We start from the raw sequence: 14,917 nt of genomic DNA, 5'->3' as shown, positions 1-14,917 counted from the left end.
TCTCCCTTTTTCCCTGTCGTCTCATTGTCCTGGTGGCTGCGGGTCACCTCGTGGTGCTTTCCCCGGTGGCCGCGGGTTACCTCGTGGTGCGTTCCCCCGGTGGCCGCGGGTCACCTCGTGGTGCCTTCCCCCGGTGGCCGCGGGTCACCTCGTGGTGCGTTCCCCCCGTGGCCGCGGGTCACCTCGTGGTGCGTTCCCCGGTGGCTGCGGGTCACCTCGTGGTGCGTTCCCCCCGTGGCTGCGGGTCACCTCGTGGTGCGTTCCCCGGTGGCTGCGGGTCACCTCGTGGTGCGTTCCCCGGTGGCTGCGGGTCACCTTGTGTTGCGTTCCCCCCGTGCGTCCCCTCTCAGAGCTGCCGAGGACGGCGGCAGATCCGCTCACAGTACCCGACTGCCTGCCTGCTCCCCAAGGACTGGCCCCTTTCTCCTCTGTGACATGCTGCTCTTTCACCAGGCTTGGTTCATAAACTAGAAGCTTCTGCTAGGTTCAGTTAAAGAAAATAATAAGTAAATAAATAAGCTAGCCATTCTGGGCAGCCTTTGATTGGAAAGTAGGAACAAAAGTTGTCTCTACTTTGCACTGTATGAACAAGGAGAGGGAGGCAGAAAAGACCGAGCTCCTAGTCCTTCAATGACCCCTGCAGGGTGATGAACGCAATAAGCTGGACCCCATCTGACCGAGGTCCAGGCTGGGGCCTCTTAAGTATGGACTTATTTTCTATCTGTAGGACATCGCTCTATTTGACTACCCTGATGTGCCGTAATTTCGCCACTGTGTGCGCGCTACGTAGATGTGTGGGGAGTTGACCGATGGAATGAAGCACATCCTTGCCACACTGTACGCGGTTGAAAGCGCAGGAGGCTGTGGCGGCAGCAGCCACAGATGACCTCAGTATGGCTCATGGCCCGCGGGGCGCCAGGCAGGATCTACTGGGGCCTGCGCGTGGGGTGCCGTGCTGTGTCTGCTGGGGCAGGTTCCCAGGCCCCTGCGTCCCGGGACAGGTTCGCACAGCATGGCTGGTCACCACAGCACCACACTCACCGACAGGGTCCGGTTACGGAGAAAGCAAGGGGAAGTCGCCCTTTCTGATCGAGCACTTTCTCTTGTATACATGGTACTTACCCTCTGAGATTCTGGAATTAGGGGTGGGAGTGAAAGGCCTCAGCGCGCAGACACACACTGCCAGAGGGGCTCCATCGGGTGGTGGTCCGGGCCCTTGGTGAGGACCGGCATTTTAGCAGTTGTCACGGTGCCCTGTCCACATCCAGCAGCTGGCCCTCGCCAGCGCCGTGGCTCCAGGTCCACCCACGTCTCCCTCCCCACATCCACGTTTCCGTGCCTACCAGGTCATAGGGATGGCGACAGCTGAAAGGGAAGAAGGGGACCATGGGACAGTTGGTCTATAATGCGCTCTGTGATCCCTGTTTTTTGGGTTTTTAAAAAGATTTTATTTATTCATTTTTAGGGGAAAGAGAGAGAGAGAGAGAGAGAGAGAGGAAGAGAGAGAGAGAGAGAGAAGGAGGAGGAGGAGAGGAGCAGGAAGCATCAACTTCCATATATGCCTTGACCAGGCAAGCCCAGGGTTTCGAACCGGCAACCTCAGCATTCCAGGTTGACACTTTATCCACTGCGCCTCCACAGGTCAGGCTGTAGTCCCTGTTTTTAATATAAATTTTTATTTTCATCCAGGGAATAACATGCCCATAGTTCAAAATGTCAAGCGCTACCAAAGGGCCGCAATGAGCAGTGTGTGCCCTCTCCTCAGCCTTCGGCCAAAGCGACTGCCTTCCCCTCCTGCTGCGCGTCCGGACCACGGCTGTCTCGGGGCTCCCCTGACTCGTTTGTGTTAGAGGGTATCCACAGAGGAACCACTGAGACATGGGGCAGGGCGCACGCACCCTCCCCTCTACACTCTTGTTGTCCCTGTCTCACAGGTCTGTGTTGTATTTGCTTTATACACTGAAATGTAAATTTGTTCACTGTGAGCCTGTGCACTAGGATGGCATTTTCTGGTGAGCTTTTGTTTATCCTGGAGATAATTTCCTTAGTTGTTGTTGTTGTGCTTTTAGTTTTTCCATTGACTTGAGAGAGAGAGAGAGAGAGAAAAGAGAGAGAGAAGCATCTACTTGTTCCATTTAGTTGTGCACTCAACTGCTTCTGGTACGTGCCTTGCCGGGGATCGAACTAGTAACCTCTGTACACGGGGGTGGCACTCTGTCTACTGAACAAAATCATGTATGTGTACAGTTTAAAGTATCAATTTTCTAAGACTTATTTTTTAAAAAACAAAGCAGCCCTCCTTTATTATTTATGATATGCAAATAGTCTACATATTGTCTCTATATGGTACATTTGTGATTACTTTCTTGCTTTTGTGTTTCCTGGAGTTGTGTGTGTTTAGTTTCAATTAAAGGTACTTACTGTGAATTCGTCCCCAAACCTGTCCCCAATCCTTTCCTCTGTTTTGTTGGTACTTTTATGTTCCTTTGCTGTCTCTTGGGCAAGATTTCTGGTGGCAGAGGACAGAACTGTGACGAAGCCACTATGGTTAGAAGTCTGGTATCGGTTCTCTCATGACTTGTTTCTTTCAGATAAAAATTGTTCTGCAGGTTATTTCTACTATTGTGCAGTGACTTTGGAACTCAACAAATTCAACCACTGGAGAACTCATCTATTAATTTGATACCTCTTCTGTTTTGGAACAGCTGTCTGGGTGAATGCCACCTGATAATTTGTCCCTCGCTTAGCTCTTTGACTTGTTTGTCCTTTGCAGTATCAATCCTTCCCATTCATTCTCCTGAGCAATTTGGGTGTCTGGGGGATGAGGCATCGAGAAACACAAAATATTCTAGAAAGGCCTAGAAATGGTTCTGGTGTCTCCTCTGAAGAACATTTATTCTCTGAGTGTACCTCCCCCCAAACATAAAACTGACTGCGTTTGAGCCTATGCCTCCCGGGGCCCTGCACATCTGCCCTGGGCCCGTGACAGTGACCTGCTTCCTGAGCCAGGAGGGCAGGGCGTGGCGGGACATCCTTCCTGCTGGATGCCAACCACGCAATGTCCAGCCTGCAAGACATCCAATGGGTTACCTTTATACGGTTCGATTTTTAGGAAATATTGTGAAGGCAGAGGCAAGAGACATTCTAAAAGTGGATGCCTTTACATGCTTTTGATAGGTCAACCTGCACAGTGAGAGAGCCTAACCTTTTCTCAAAATATGCTCTGTCATGTTTGAATCCTTTTATTTACTTTTCTGTGAGTGAGTGAGAGACAGAGAGGGAGACAGAGAGACAGGAAAGGAGAGAGATGAGAAGCATCACCTCGTAGTCGTAGTTGTGGCACTTCAGTTGTTCCTTGATTGCTTCTCATATGTACCTTGACCGGGGGTAGGGGGTGCAACAGCCGAGCCAGTGACCCCTTGCTCAAGCCAGCGACCTTGGGAAGCCTTTTATTTCTGGCATATTTCCTTTACGCCCCTGGGGAGCACTTGTTCCTGGGATGCTAGAACACCAGTTCCATGGGGTTACTCCCAATATCTCCTAGCACGTAGTTTCTTAAGCCTGTTTCTGGGGAGCATGGCAGAATGGACCCCATTTGGTTGTCAGTATTGCCGAGCTGTAGGCCTCATGCTAGAACAACACAGAGACACTTCACTGGCCTGTTGCATCCTCAGCATGCAATCAGGTGACTGAATGTAGGGCGTTTCTATTTCCATGATGCCATCTTTGCCCAGGTGCCTCTAAGAGGGTATTTTAAACATTAGCCACAATTACAAAACTACTATAGTCTAAAATTTTCAAACAATACAGGTAAAGTAAAAATACTAAACCAGGATTTTTTTTTTTTGTATTTTTCTGAAGCTGGAAACAAGGAGGCAGTCAGACAGACTCCCGCATGCGCCCGACCAGGATCCACCCGGCATGCCCACCAGGGGGCGATGCTCTGCCCATCCGGGGCATCGCTCTGTCGCGACAAGAGCCACTCTAGCGCCTGGGGCAGAGGCCAAGGAGCCTTCCCCAGCGCCCGGGCCATCTTTTGCTCCAATGGAGCCTCGGCTGCGGGAGGGGAAGAGAGAGACAGAGAGGAAGGAGAGGGGGAGAGGTGGAGAAGCAGATGGACGCCTCTCCTGTGTGCCCTGGCCAAGAATCGAACCCGGGACTTCCGCACGCCAGGCCGACGCTCTACCACTGAGCCAACCGGCCAGGGCTAAACCAGGAATTTCTACACAAATGTCATCTGTGTAAAATACACTTGATTCACAAGAGTAGGATCACGCCATCATTCTGTTAAGGAACTCATTTATTTCATGCTGAGGACCTCATGGGGGACAGTGTCACAGCGGGTGCAGATGATGCTGAATGGCAGGTGGCACACAGCAGCAGCATGTGTCTGGAGAGGCCACAGGGAGCTGGTGAAATGGTCCCGTCTGGAAGACCCTCAGAAGGTCAGCGGGTGGCCATGCCAGAGGCCGGGGCATGCCACTGGGGTTCAGGCCTGGGTCCCACACGCAAGACTGTCCACCGAGGGAGTGGCGGGCCAGATCTCGCGTGAGCCGGTGGCAGGGAGCTCACAGGGCTCGGTTCCGCCGAGGGAGTGGCGGGGCCCGGAGATCTCGCGTGAGGCGGTGGCAGGGAGCTCACAGGGCTCGGTTCTGCCGAGGGAGTGGCGGGGCCCGGAGATCTCGCGTGAGGCGGTGGCAGGGAGCTCACAGGGCTCGGTGCCCCGTTTCGAGCAGCATGCTCTCCAGAAGCAGTTTGCTGTCACTGCGCACGTAGGGCTGGTGCAGCCACAGGGACAAGTAGGTCAGGGTGAGGTCACGGTCAGCACTGTGCGCGAGCTCGGCGACAACTGTGCGCTTCAGCACGAGCTCCTCCCGGTACATGTCTGCGAGCCGGCGGGAAGCCTCGCCTGGAAGAAATGAGCGTCCCCCTCCAACCACGGCAACGCACGGAGGCGGCCCTGACTGCGAGGCTCGCTGCTCCCGAAAGCTCCTTGGTCACCACCAGAACTGGCAACAGCACCGAGATGAGGGATGGTGCGTGCGCGCCCACCCTGGCTGGTGCCCTGGCCGGAGATGACCGGCAAGGCAGGAAAAGCAACTCTGACCTCCTCACTACTAAGAGCCTGCGGGGGTTACAAACAGACAGTAGACCTCACACAGACAGTGGTTCAGCACACGCCACGTTAGCTGGTTCTACCCTTTTCTCCTTCACTGAGATCAAACGGTGAGAGCTCAGATTCGTATCAAATAGCTTAGCCCTTCTTTTCAACGAATAAAGCTAAAAATGACCTTACCTCATAGAGCTTATTAAAGTAATGGATTCCATTTTCCAAGCAGTCTTCTTCCATGAGGGGCAATGAAGTTTTATTATTATTTTTTTGTTAAAATAAAACAAAAAGCAAAAAAAAAAAAATAGACTTCTGCCTTTGCAGAAGAGATGCACCTCATTCTACCCACTGATTTAAAAAGGCTCAAATTGGTCATTTGTTCTGTGGGTCTCTAATTGCATTTTCTTTTTTTTTTTTTTTAATGTTAACTCATTCACATCAGATTTATTGATTTTAGTGAGAGAGAGGAGGAAGGGGAATAGAGAAAAGAGAGAGAGAGAGAGAGAGAGAGAGAGTCAGGAACAATGAACTGTTCCTGTGTGTGCCCTGATTGGTGATCGAAAAGGCAACTTTGATGCACGGACACTCTTCACAGAGTTAACCGGCAAGGGCGGGTCTAATTGCATTTTCAATATTCTTTGATAACTAGGTGATGGAAGCCAAGAGTAAATGCTCTGTTGACGATGCTCCCATCTCCTTCCCCGGGAACGGATCCCCGGAATTAAATTTCAAAGCCTGTCTGTCGGCTCTTTCGCGTACCAGACCTAAACGACACCCAAGACTCTCCTAACCCAGCCTTGAAAATCAATGCACAAAGTACTTACAAAAATGGACCGTGGGCCACGTGTGAAACAGGGGGGGCCGCTGGCTGTCTTCCCCATAATGGTAATTTTCCAGTTCACAAACCCCCTTAGTAGTTGAAGACAGCTTTTCCATTTTCACCTGTATTTTGCTCTGAAAAATATATTAATTTGGAATATGAGAACAAGATGTGAAATCGACTCTAGTCGTGGATTCAGTAAGTCTAAAATTTCAAGGCTAAGACATGTTAAGTTCTGTTGAGACCGAAAGTCCAATACAGTAATTCAACACCATTAATGCCATGTACAGCAGATTTCCAGACAGACAGACAGACGGTTGCTGTGATTTCATTAATCTGGATTACTTCAGTAATAAACCCAGATTTCCAGTCCTGGAGAGAGCTTGCTGTGTGCCACTGAGATTTCCCAAGGGTACTAATTTATTTTTAGCACCGAGGACAGGGAGGGAACAACTATGAGACAGGCTTCTGCTTTTGTGGAAGGAGACACAAGAGAATCATTACTGAAACCTCTCTGAGGTTGTTTCCTTGTTTATAAAATGATAATCACGAAAGGCAGCTCCACACACTTGACTCAGGAAGGAACCGATGAGAACCTGACTGATGGTGTCCCGGTGTAGCCACGCTCCGTGCAGAGACGGGTAACATCTGTGGCAGACGTGGACACCATCCCTGCTGTAGATGATGGGCCAGCGCAGGGGGTCTGACAAAGTGCCTGCTCTCTCAGGGGGTGAGGAGGACTAAGTCCACTGTGAAGCACCAAGCTAGAGCTATATAAAGGTTTGTTAAATTATACAAATGGGTGCTCGGTTGTACAAAAGAAGGACACCTCACCCTTTCCAGCATCAGTGGATGGACCTGGAGAGTATCACGTTAAGTGAAATAAGCCAGGCAGAGGAAGACAAGTGCCATATGATCTCACTTACACGAACAAAATAAATTCACAAAGTAGAAACAGACTCGTAGATACAGAGAGCAGACTGACAGCTGTCAGAGGGGAAGGGGTTTGGAGGGCTGCGTGAAAAAGGTGAAAGGATCAAGCATAAAAAAAAAACACACACCTCACAGACAGCCCTGACTGGATAGCTCAGTTGGTTAGGACAGTGGTCGGCAAACTCATTAGTCAACAAAGCCAAATACCAACAGTACAACGATTGAAATTTCTTTTGAGAGCCTAATTTTTTAAACTTAAACTATATAGGTAGGTACATTCCTTATCGAGGTAGCGCCCACACGTGGTATTTTGTGGAAGAGCCACACTCAAGAGGCCAAAGAGCCGCACATGGCTTGCAAGCCACGGTTTGCTGACCACTGGGTTAGAGCATCGTCCGGAAGCACAGAGGTTGTGGGCTCCATCCCTGGTCGGGGCACATACAGGAGTAGATCCATGTTCCTGCCTCTCTCTCTCTCTTGCTCCCTCCCTTCCTCTCTCTAAAATCAACAACATAAACATTAAAAAAATATATATCCTGTAGTCAGTATCACATTTCAATCTAAGAGACAGGGCTGACTTACTGGGATGTCCTCAATGTACCATTTATTTTCTCATTTCAGTGTTTCTGAAGCATCTACATCTTACAAGTGGTGTGATATTTAAAAGGGCTAGCGCTGTATTCTGAAAGACTTAAACCTAGGTAAGCCTGTCCAGTCTGCCTTATAGCAGCAGGTGGAATCCTAAATCTGAATAAGTGGTATCCTGAAGAAATAGATTACATTTGACATACGCTGTTTTAAAAGGCAAGGAAGCTTGTAAAGCATTAGAAACATTTCTATCAGAAAAGGTTAACAGAAAGATTTTATGTTCACAGGTGAGCTATAGCTATCCAAATTCGACCATGTATAAACACTTATTCCTGTGCCCGGCAAACAGGTGACATGTCTTGTCCATATTTGGTGGCCAGCATGATGGACACTGAAATTCAGTCATCAGTTCATTCAACAACCATTTACGAGTGGCGCTTATGTGCGAGACCAGAGGCCCAGAGGCCAAACAGCCCACAGCCTGTTTTGGTACAACCCGCAAGCTAAGAATTGATTTTACTTTTTTTTTTTTAGGTGAGAGGAGGGGAGATAGTGAAGCAAACTCCTGCATGCGCCCCAACTGGGATCCACCTGGCAATCCCATCATAGGCTGATGCTCAAGTACAGAGCTATTTTTAGTACCTGAGGCGATGTGCTCCAATGGAGCTATCCTCAGCGCCCAGGACTGAGGTGTTGCAAAGCAGCCAGAAGCAATCGAGCCACTGGCTGTGGGAGGGGAAGTGGGAGAGAAGGGGGAGAGGGAAGGGGAGAGAAGCAGATGGTCGCTTCTCCTGTGTTCCCTGACTAGGAAGGTTTTACATTTTTCAATGGTTAAAAAAAAAAAAAAATCAAAAGATTTTGTGACACATGAAAATTATATGAAATTCAAATTTCAGTGTCCACAAATGTAGTTTTGCTGGAACACAGCCACAGCCACTCGCCTCCGTACTGTCTCTGGCTGCTGTGGCAACACCTCGCAGAACTGAGTGGTGACAAGAAAGGCTAGGGGGCCCACAAGGTCTTAAAATATTTACTGTGGAGCCCTTCAAGGGGTAAAATTGCCCCAGACAACACAGAGGATCAAAAGAAAAAAGGTCTTGGACAGCATCTTGGGGACGTCAATACTTACGGGACAGGTAAAGGCAGAGACCTGCAGAGAAGGCTGCGGGGGAGGGGGGGACCAATGGCTGAGCAGGAAAGACTGTCCCCAGCATGGAACGCTGCTGAGAGCCAGGCAAACCCCAAGTGCGCCCCTGGGAGTCAGGGACAGTGAGCACAGGTGGCTGGGTCTTTGGACCTTACCAAGCCGTCTAAGGTGGCCTGCAGCTCCTCGCACAGCACCTCGAGCTCCTTGCTGTATCCTGGAGGCCTCTGCTCTGCATTTCCCTCGCAGGCTGGGCTGCCGCTCTCTAACTCCATGCTGTCTTGACTCCTGGACAAAACAGAAGGGTGGGAATAAAATACATTCTGTAAGTTTCCTCGGCTGGTTACGATAAACCCGAGAAAACTCAAAGTCTGTGTAACAATGTCAGACATTTTGCAAAGGTGTTGCTTCGTGTCATTAAAGGTGTGCTGACTTATTTACATATACAATGAATGCATCCATCAGCTACTCAATTTTGCGCTGGAATAAGTCAATTATACTCAGCCCCGTAGCATCCTCAGTGGAGGGTGTAGTGCTAGGTGACGAAGATGACTAAGACATGGGCCGTTCTCCGGAGTTCACAAGCTAGGAATGCATTTTGTAAATCGAAGGCTCTGACCCATGGGGCAAGAAATTAGTCTAGTGGAGTCACAATCAACACTTAAAGAAAAACGTCAACATTAATATAGAATAGAAAATGTCAGAGCATCTCATGGGACTGGTTGAGCAGGGCTCCACCAGGAAAAAAGGCAGTGGAGGCCCCAAGTGCGTGAGGTGTTTGAAGAAAATGGCACGGGCCAGCAGCAGAGGCCAGGAACGAAAGTGTCTAGACTCTGGCCTGTAGACACAGTAAGCTGGAAGATACATGTATATAATCATAACTTTGAGAAATTAAAATATATATATATATAAATATATATATATATACACACACACATATAGATCTAACCTGGAGACAGCATCAGATCTCAGAGATGAAGGGTTCAGACCCCAAGAGTGACCCTGCTCTGGTCCAAGTTGTTACTGTACTTCTGACTGAGGGGCTATACATCAGAGGACCCCACAATCCCCTTGAATTCAATTAATTTGCTAGACTGTCTCATAGAACTCAGGGAAACCGTTTACTCATTAGATTACTGATTTATGACAAAAGATATTCCTAGCGTGCGGAGGACCCGGGTTCGATTCCCGGCCAGGGCACACGGGAGAAGCGCCCATTTGCTTCTCCACCCCTCCGCCGCACTTTCCTCTCTGTCTCTCTCTTCCCTTCCCGCAGCCAAGGCTCCACTGGAGCAAAGATGGCCCGGGCGCTGGGGATGGCTCTGTGGCCTCTCTCCCAGGCGCTAGAGTGGCTCTGGTCGCAATATGGCGACGCCCAGGATGGGCAGAGCATCGCCCCCTGGTGGGCAGAGCGTCGCCCCATGGTGGGCGTGCCGGGTGGATCCCGGTTGGGCGCATGCGGGAGTCTGTCTGACTGTCTCTCCCCATTTCCAGCTTCAGAAAAATGAAAAGAAAAAAAAAAAAAAAGATATTAAAAGAATATGAAAATGAAGAGGTACATGGGACAAGGTCCAGAAGGGTCCCAAAGAGGATCTTCTGTCCCTGTGGAGTTTGGGGGCACCTTTCCAGCACATCAAGGTGTTCTTGTCTACTAACTCGGAAGCTTTCCAAACCCCATCCTTTTGGGTGTTTACAGAAGCTTCAGTATGCAGGGCATGAGGGATGGAACCACTGGCTAAGGTGATTAATTCAACCACCAGCCCCTCCCACCTCCCTCAGAGGTGAGGCTGAAGGTGTGGTTCAAGTTTCAACCCCAGTGCCTTGGTTGGTTCCCCTGGCAACCAGCCCCCATCCTTAGGGGGCTTTACAAAAGTGGCCTTATTAATATAAACTCGGGCGTGGTTGAAAGGAGCTTGTTAAGAATAAGAAGACGCTCTTTTCATCTCTTTCACTCTGGAGCTATTTCAGGAACTGGAACTTGTTTGAGGACAGAAGATTCTCCCACTGCTCTTATCAGTTAGTAAGGGTTTTGGGAGCTTGGTGTCAGGAACAGGGAGGACGACCAAGTGGGTATTTCTTATATAAATAACAGTATCACAGAGTAAAATGCAACATCATAAAGATAAAGTCCTGTTTCCCTATCACCCCAAAACTCATTCTTCCTAGAAGAGCCCAGTATCATGAACTGAGCCTGGGCCCTTACAATCCTTTTTTGTAATTTTATATCCAGATGTAACCATGAACAGGATGTAGAATAATTTTATATTTAAATGTACACATAGAGTTCTTACTTGCATATATAATTTTACCACTTGTTTGCTTTTTTTGTTTGTTTGTTTAATATAATTTAATTTATCCATGTCAATAGAGACCGCCCTTCTCACCCGGAGACTTCCAGAGAACTTGTGCCCAATCATTCAGGGTGAAAAGCTCGGAGGAGCTCTAGCCATACTTACAATAAACTGATTTTCGTGTTAGCAATATTATTTGCAGTAGCAAAGCCTGCGTCATTGAGGGTTTCCCATTTCAGGATTAAATTATGCCAATCGGCTGCATTGTCTTTAATTTTTCTCGCGCTGACGGACAAGACAGGTTTTCTGGGTGTTGCACTTCCAAGAGTCTTTGCTGATAGGCAATAAAAGAAACATAATTAAAAGAAACATAATTACTAAGAAATACATGGTCATAATTGGAGGGCAAACGTCCTTGTAACTCTCAACAGTAAAACGATCTGAAATGCTATATCCACTGCACAAATAAATGATGTGGAAACTATGATATCTGGATGACTGGGAAAGCTCCCAGAACAAGAGAAAACAATTGTTTTTACATTTTAATTTTAATTTTTTTATTTTTTGTATTTTTCTGAAGCTAGAAACCGGGAGAGACAGTCAGACAGACTCCCGCATGCACCCGACCGGGGTCCACCCGGCATGCCCACCAGGGGGCGACGCTCTGCCCACCAGGGGGTGATGCTCTGCCCCTCCAGGGCGTCGCTCTGCCGTGACCAGAGCCACTCTAGCGCCTGGGGCAGAGGCCAAGGAGCCATCCCCAGCGCCCGGGCCATCTTTGCTCCAATGGAGCCTTGGCTGCAGGAGGGGAAGAGAGAGACAGAGAGGAAGGAGAGGGGGAGGGGTGGAGAAGCAGGTGGGCGCTTCTCCTGTGTGCCCTGGCCGGAAATCGAACCCGGGACTTCCACACGCCAGGCCGAAGCTCTACCACTGAGCCAACTGGCCAGGGCCTGTTTTTACATTTTAAGACTCACCAGAGATGGCTGGATCTTTTTCCAGCTTAATGGTTCCATCAAGTTTTGCCTTAAGCACTTTGACCACTTTCAAAGGTTGGAAAGAAGGTAAAGTTGTGATTTTCTGCTAAAACCCTCCCATGCTCTCGGCCTGAGTACAGCACTCTCATCACTATTCTCAGGCACTCTGATGCCTCAGTTCTTCAGAGCTTTGTGCTTCACAAGTGCTTTCTGGTTCCCAAGACAGTGACAAGGCTGGGCCCCAGAGGTAAAGTGATGACCTCCCACCATCTAATCACAAGGCTGGTTCCCTGACAACCAGCCACCATCCTTAGGTGACCTAGGGCCATTCCAAAAGCCACCACATTAACATTAAAAAAAAACCCACCTAGACCGCTGTCATCATTTAGGAAATCCCATGTGTTAGAGAACCCCTATGGAAGGTGTCATTTAGGCCGAGACCAGAATGAGAAGTCAATAGCACGGGCCCTAATGTGGGAATAAGCCTGGTGAGTTTGAAAAAAAAGAAATGACCAACAGTAGCTAGACTGAAACAGAGACAGAGGAATAGAAGATGAGAGAGACAGGTAACTAGCACACTATAGACCAGGGGTCCCCAAACTTTTTACACAGGGGGCCAGTTCACTGTCCCTCAGAACATTGGAGGGCCGGACTATAAAAAAAACTATGAACAAATTCCTATGCACACTGCACATATCTTATTTTAAAGTAAAAAAACAAAACAGGAACAAATACAATATTTAAAATAAAGAACAAGTAAATTTAAATCAACAAACTGACCAATATTTCAATGGGAACTATGCTCCTCTCACTGACCACCAATGAAAGAGGTACCCTTCCAGAAGTGCGGCGGGGGCCGGATAAATGGCCTAAGGGGGCCGCATGTGGCCCATGGGCCGTAGTTTGGGGACCCCTGCTATAGACCAAGATAAGAAGTCTGGATTTATTCCAAGTCAACGGTAAGTAAGTATTAAACTTTGGGTAGGAAAGTGACATAATCTTTTTTTTTTTTTTTGTATTTTTCTGAAGTTGGAAACAAGGAGGCAGTCAGACAGACTCCCACATGCGCCCGACCGGGATCCACCTGGCATGCCCACCAGGGGGCGATACTCTGCCCATCTGGGGCGTCACTCTTGTAACAGCCATTCTAGCGCCCGAGGCAGAGGCCATAGAGCCATCCTCAGCACCCAGGCCAACTCTGCTCCAATGGAGCCTCGGCTGCGGGAGGGGAAGAGAGAGACAGAGAGGAAGGAGAGGGGGAGGGGTGGAGAAGCAGATGGGCGCTTCTCCTGTGTGCCCTGGCCGGGAATCGAACTTGGGACTCCTGCACGCCAGGCCGACGCTCTACCACTGGACATAATCTTATTTAGAAAGTTACTTCCACAAAGAAGTTCTGCATCCCAAGTTAGGTTAGGACTCACTGCACTAGATATCTGGAACATCCTGTACAGCAGAATTATGACACCAGTGTAGTGAATTTGCTTGTTTAATGTCTATGTGCCTCATTAGACTATAAATTTCAGCAGAGTGGGGATGATGTTTGTCTTGTTCCTTCTCAGCACTTCAGCACATAGTAGGTGTTGAATGTGTTAAATGAAAATTAAAATGGAACTGCCTTTTGACTGAGAGATCCTACTTCTGGGAATATATCCCAAGAATCCTGAAAGATTTGAAGGAATATATGCACCCCTATGTTCATTGCAACATTATTTACAATAGCCAAGGTCTGAAAACAGCCTAAGTGCCCATCAGTACATGAGTGGATAAAAATGCTGTGGTACCTTTAGACAATGGAATACAACATGGCCATAAAAAGGGGAAATCTTATGGTTTGCAACAGCATGGATGGACCTGGAGAGCATCACGCTAAGTGAAATAAGCCAGTCAGAGAAAGACAAGTACCATATAATTTCACTCATTTGTGGACTCTAATGAACAAGCAAAAGAGAGACAGCTTTATAGATAGAGAGCAGGCTGACAGCTGTTGAGGGGGTGACTGAGTGGGGAGTGGTGGTGGAGGGATTGAGCAATAAAGGTCCAAAATAAGCTTCATGGGTAGACAACAGTGTGATTGTGGAGGTGGTGGGGGAGGTGGAGGAGGTATGGGGGGGTAAGTGGTGATGGAGGAAGACTTGATTGGGGGAGGTGAACAATATGGAGTGTGCTGTAGAACAGGGTACCTGAAACCTGTATGTTAACCACTGCCACCTCAATAAGTTCAATTAAAAGATAAAGTGTGTTAGATGGAGAAATAGCTCTTATTGCCTGTACTATGTAATCTCTTAAAGGGTTCTCTCCTGCTGTAGGGGCTCCTTAAGGGTGAAGACCACATCCGACTTACCATGTCTGCCTCACCCTCAGCACACACTTAGGAACCAAAACCAGCTCAGACTTATAAAAAAAAAATCACAGGCAAGTAGGAAAGGCAGACCAATAACAGAGTCAGGGGATAGGGCAGAGTGAGGTCAAGGATGGTGAGTGGCTACGTTCCTTATCCCCTGAGTCTCCTCATCTGTTGACATGGCCTCATGAGATCGTTGTGAGGCTCAACAAAGCTGATCCACGTAAGGTAGTGACACACGACCCGGCACAGAACAAGCCCTCGCTGAATGACAGCTTTTTCGTACAGGAGGAAAGGGCTGTGCCGGGTAATTCGGATCGAGGGGCGTTCAGAGAAGGTGCTCCCCCAATGCTAACTTATTATGACAACTGCAACTGGAGTGTCTGGACCTGCTGACACTTTTTTGCGTTCACCATCTCCTTCCACACAGGGAATCACTGAGGCTCGGCCATGCTGATTGGCTCCCGGGATGACTGTAAAGCCCGCGCGGGGACAACCGGGCGGACTGGGGCAACGCAGGGACCTCATTCAACCCGGAACTCTCCCGGCGGAGCCCGCAACATTCACACCCATTCAGCCACCCATCCAGCCATCCAGCCATCCAACCAGCCCGGGAAACTGGCCAGTCTCACGCACCTTCCATGCGGTCCGCTGATATCCCCGGAAGGAGACCCGAGGCCCCGCCCACGGCGACGAGAGTGTGCGTCACTTCCGCC

The 14,917-nt window shown here is 49.0% G+C and overlaps 1 protein-coding gene across 1 annotated transcript; it reads right to left on the bottom strand.

Annotated features, from left to right (window-relative positions):
• Positions 1 to 4,282: 4,282 nt before the first annotated feature.
• CINP (cyclin dependent kinase 2 interacting protein) lies at positions 4,283 to 14,899 on the bottom strand. Its single transcript, XM_066343952.1, has 5 exons — positions 14,838 to 14,899; positions 11,052 to 11,220; positions 8,754 to 8,883; positions 5,935 to 6,064; positions 4,283 to 4,909 (listed from the first exon to the last, which is right to left on the bottom strand). Exons 1-5 carry the CDS (start codon positions 14,842 to 14,844, stop codon positions 4,707 to 4,709), a joined length of 639 nt encoding a protein of 212 aa, XP_066200049.1. The 5' UTR covers positions 14,845 to 14,899; the 3' UTR covers positions 4,283 to 4,706.
• Between the last annotated feature and the right edge of the window lie 18 nt (positions 14,900 to 14,917).

This window comes from Saccopteryx leptura, chromosome 6, assembly GCF_036850995.1.
Source record: "Saccopteryx leptura isolate mSacLep1 chromosome 6, mSacLep1_pri_phased_curated, whole genome shotgun sequence".
NCBI classification, from domain to species: domain Eukaryota; kingdom Metazoa; phylum Chordata; class Mammalia; order Chiroptera; family Emballonuridae; genus Saccopteryx; species Saccopteryx leptura.
This window is presented reverse-complemented; position numbering and strand designations above follow the sequence as displayed.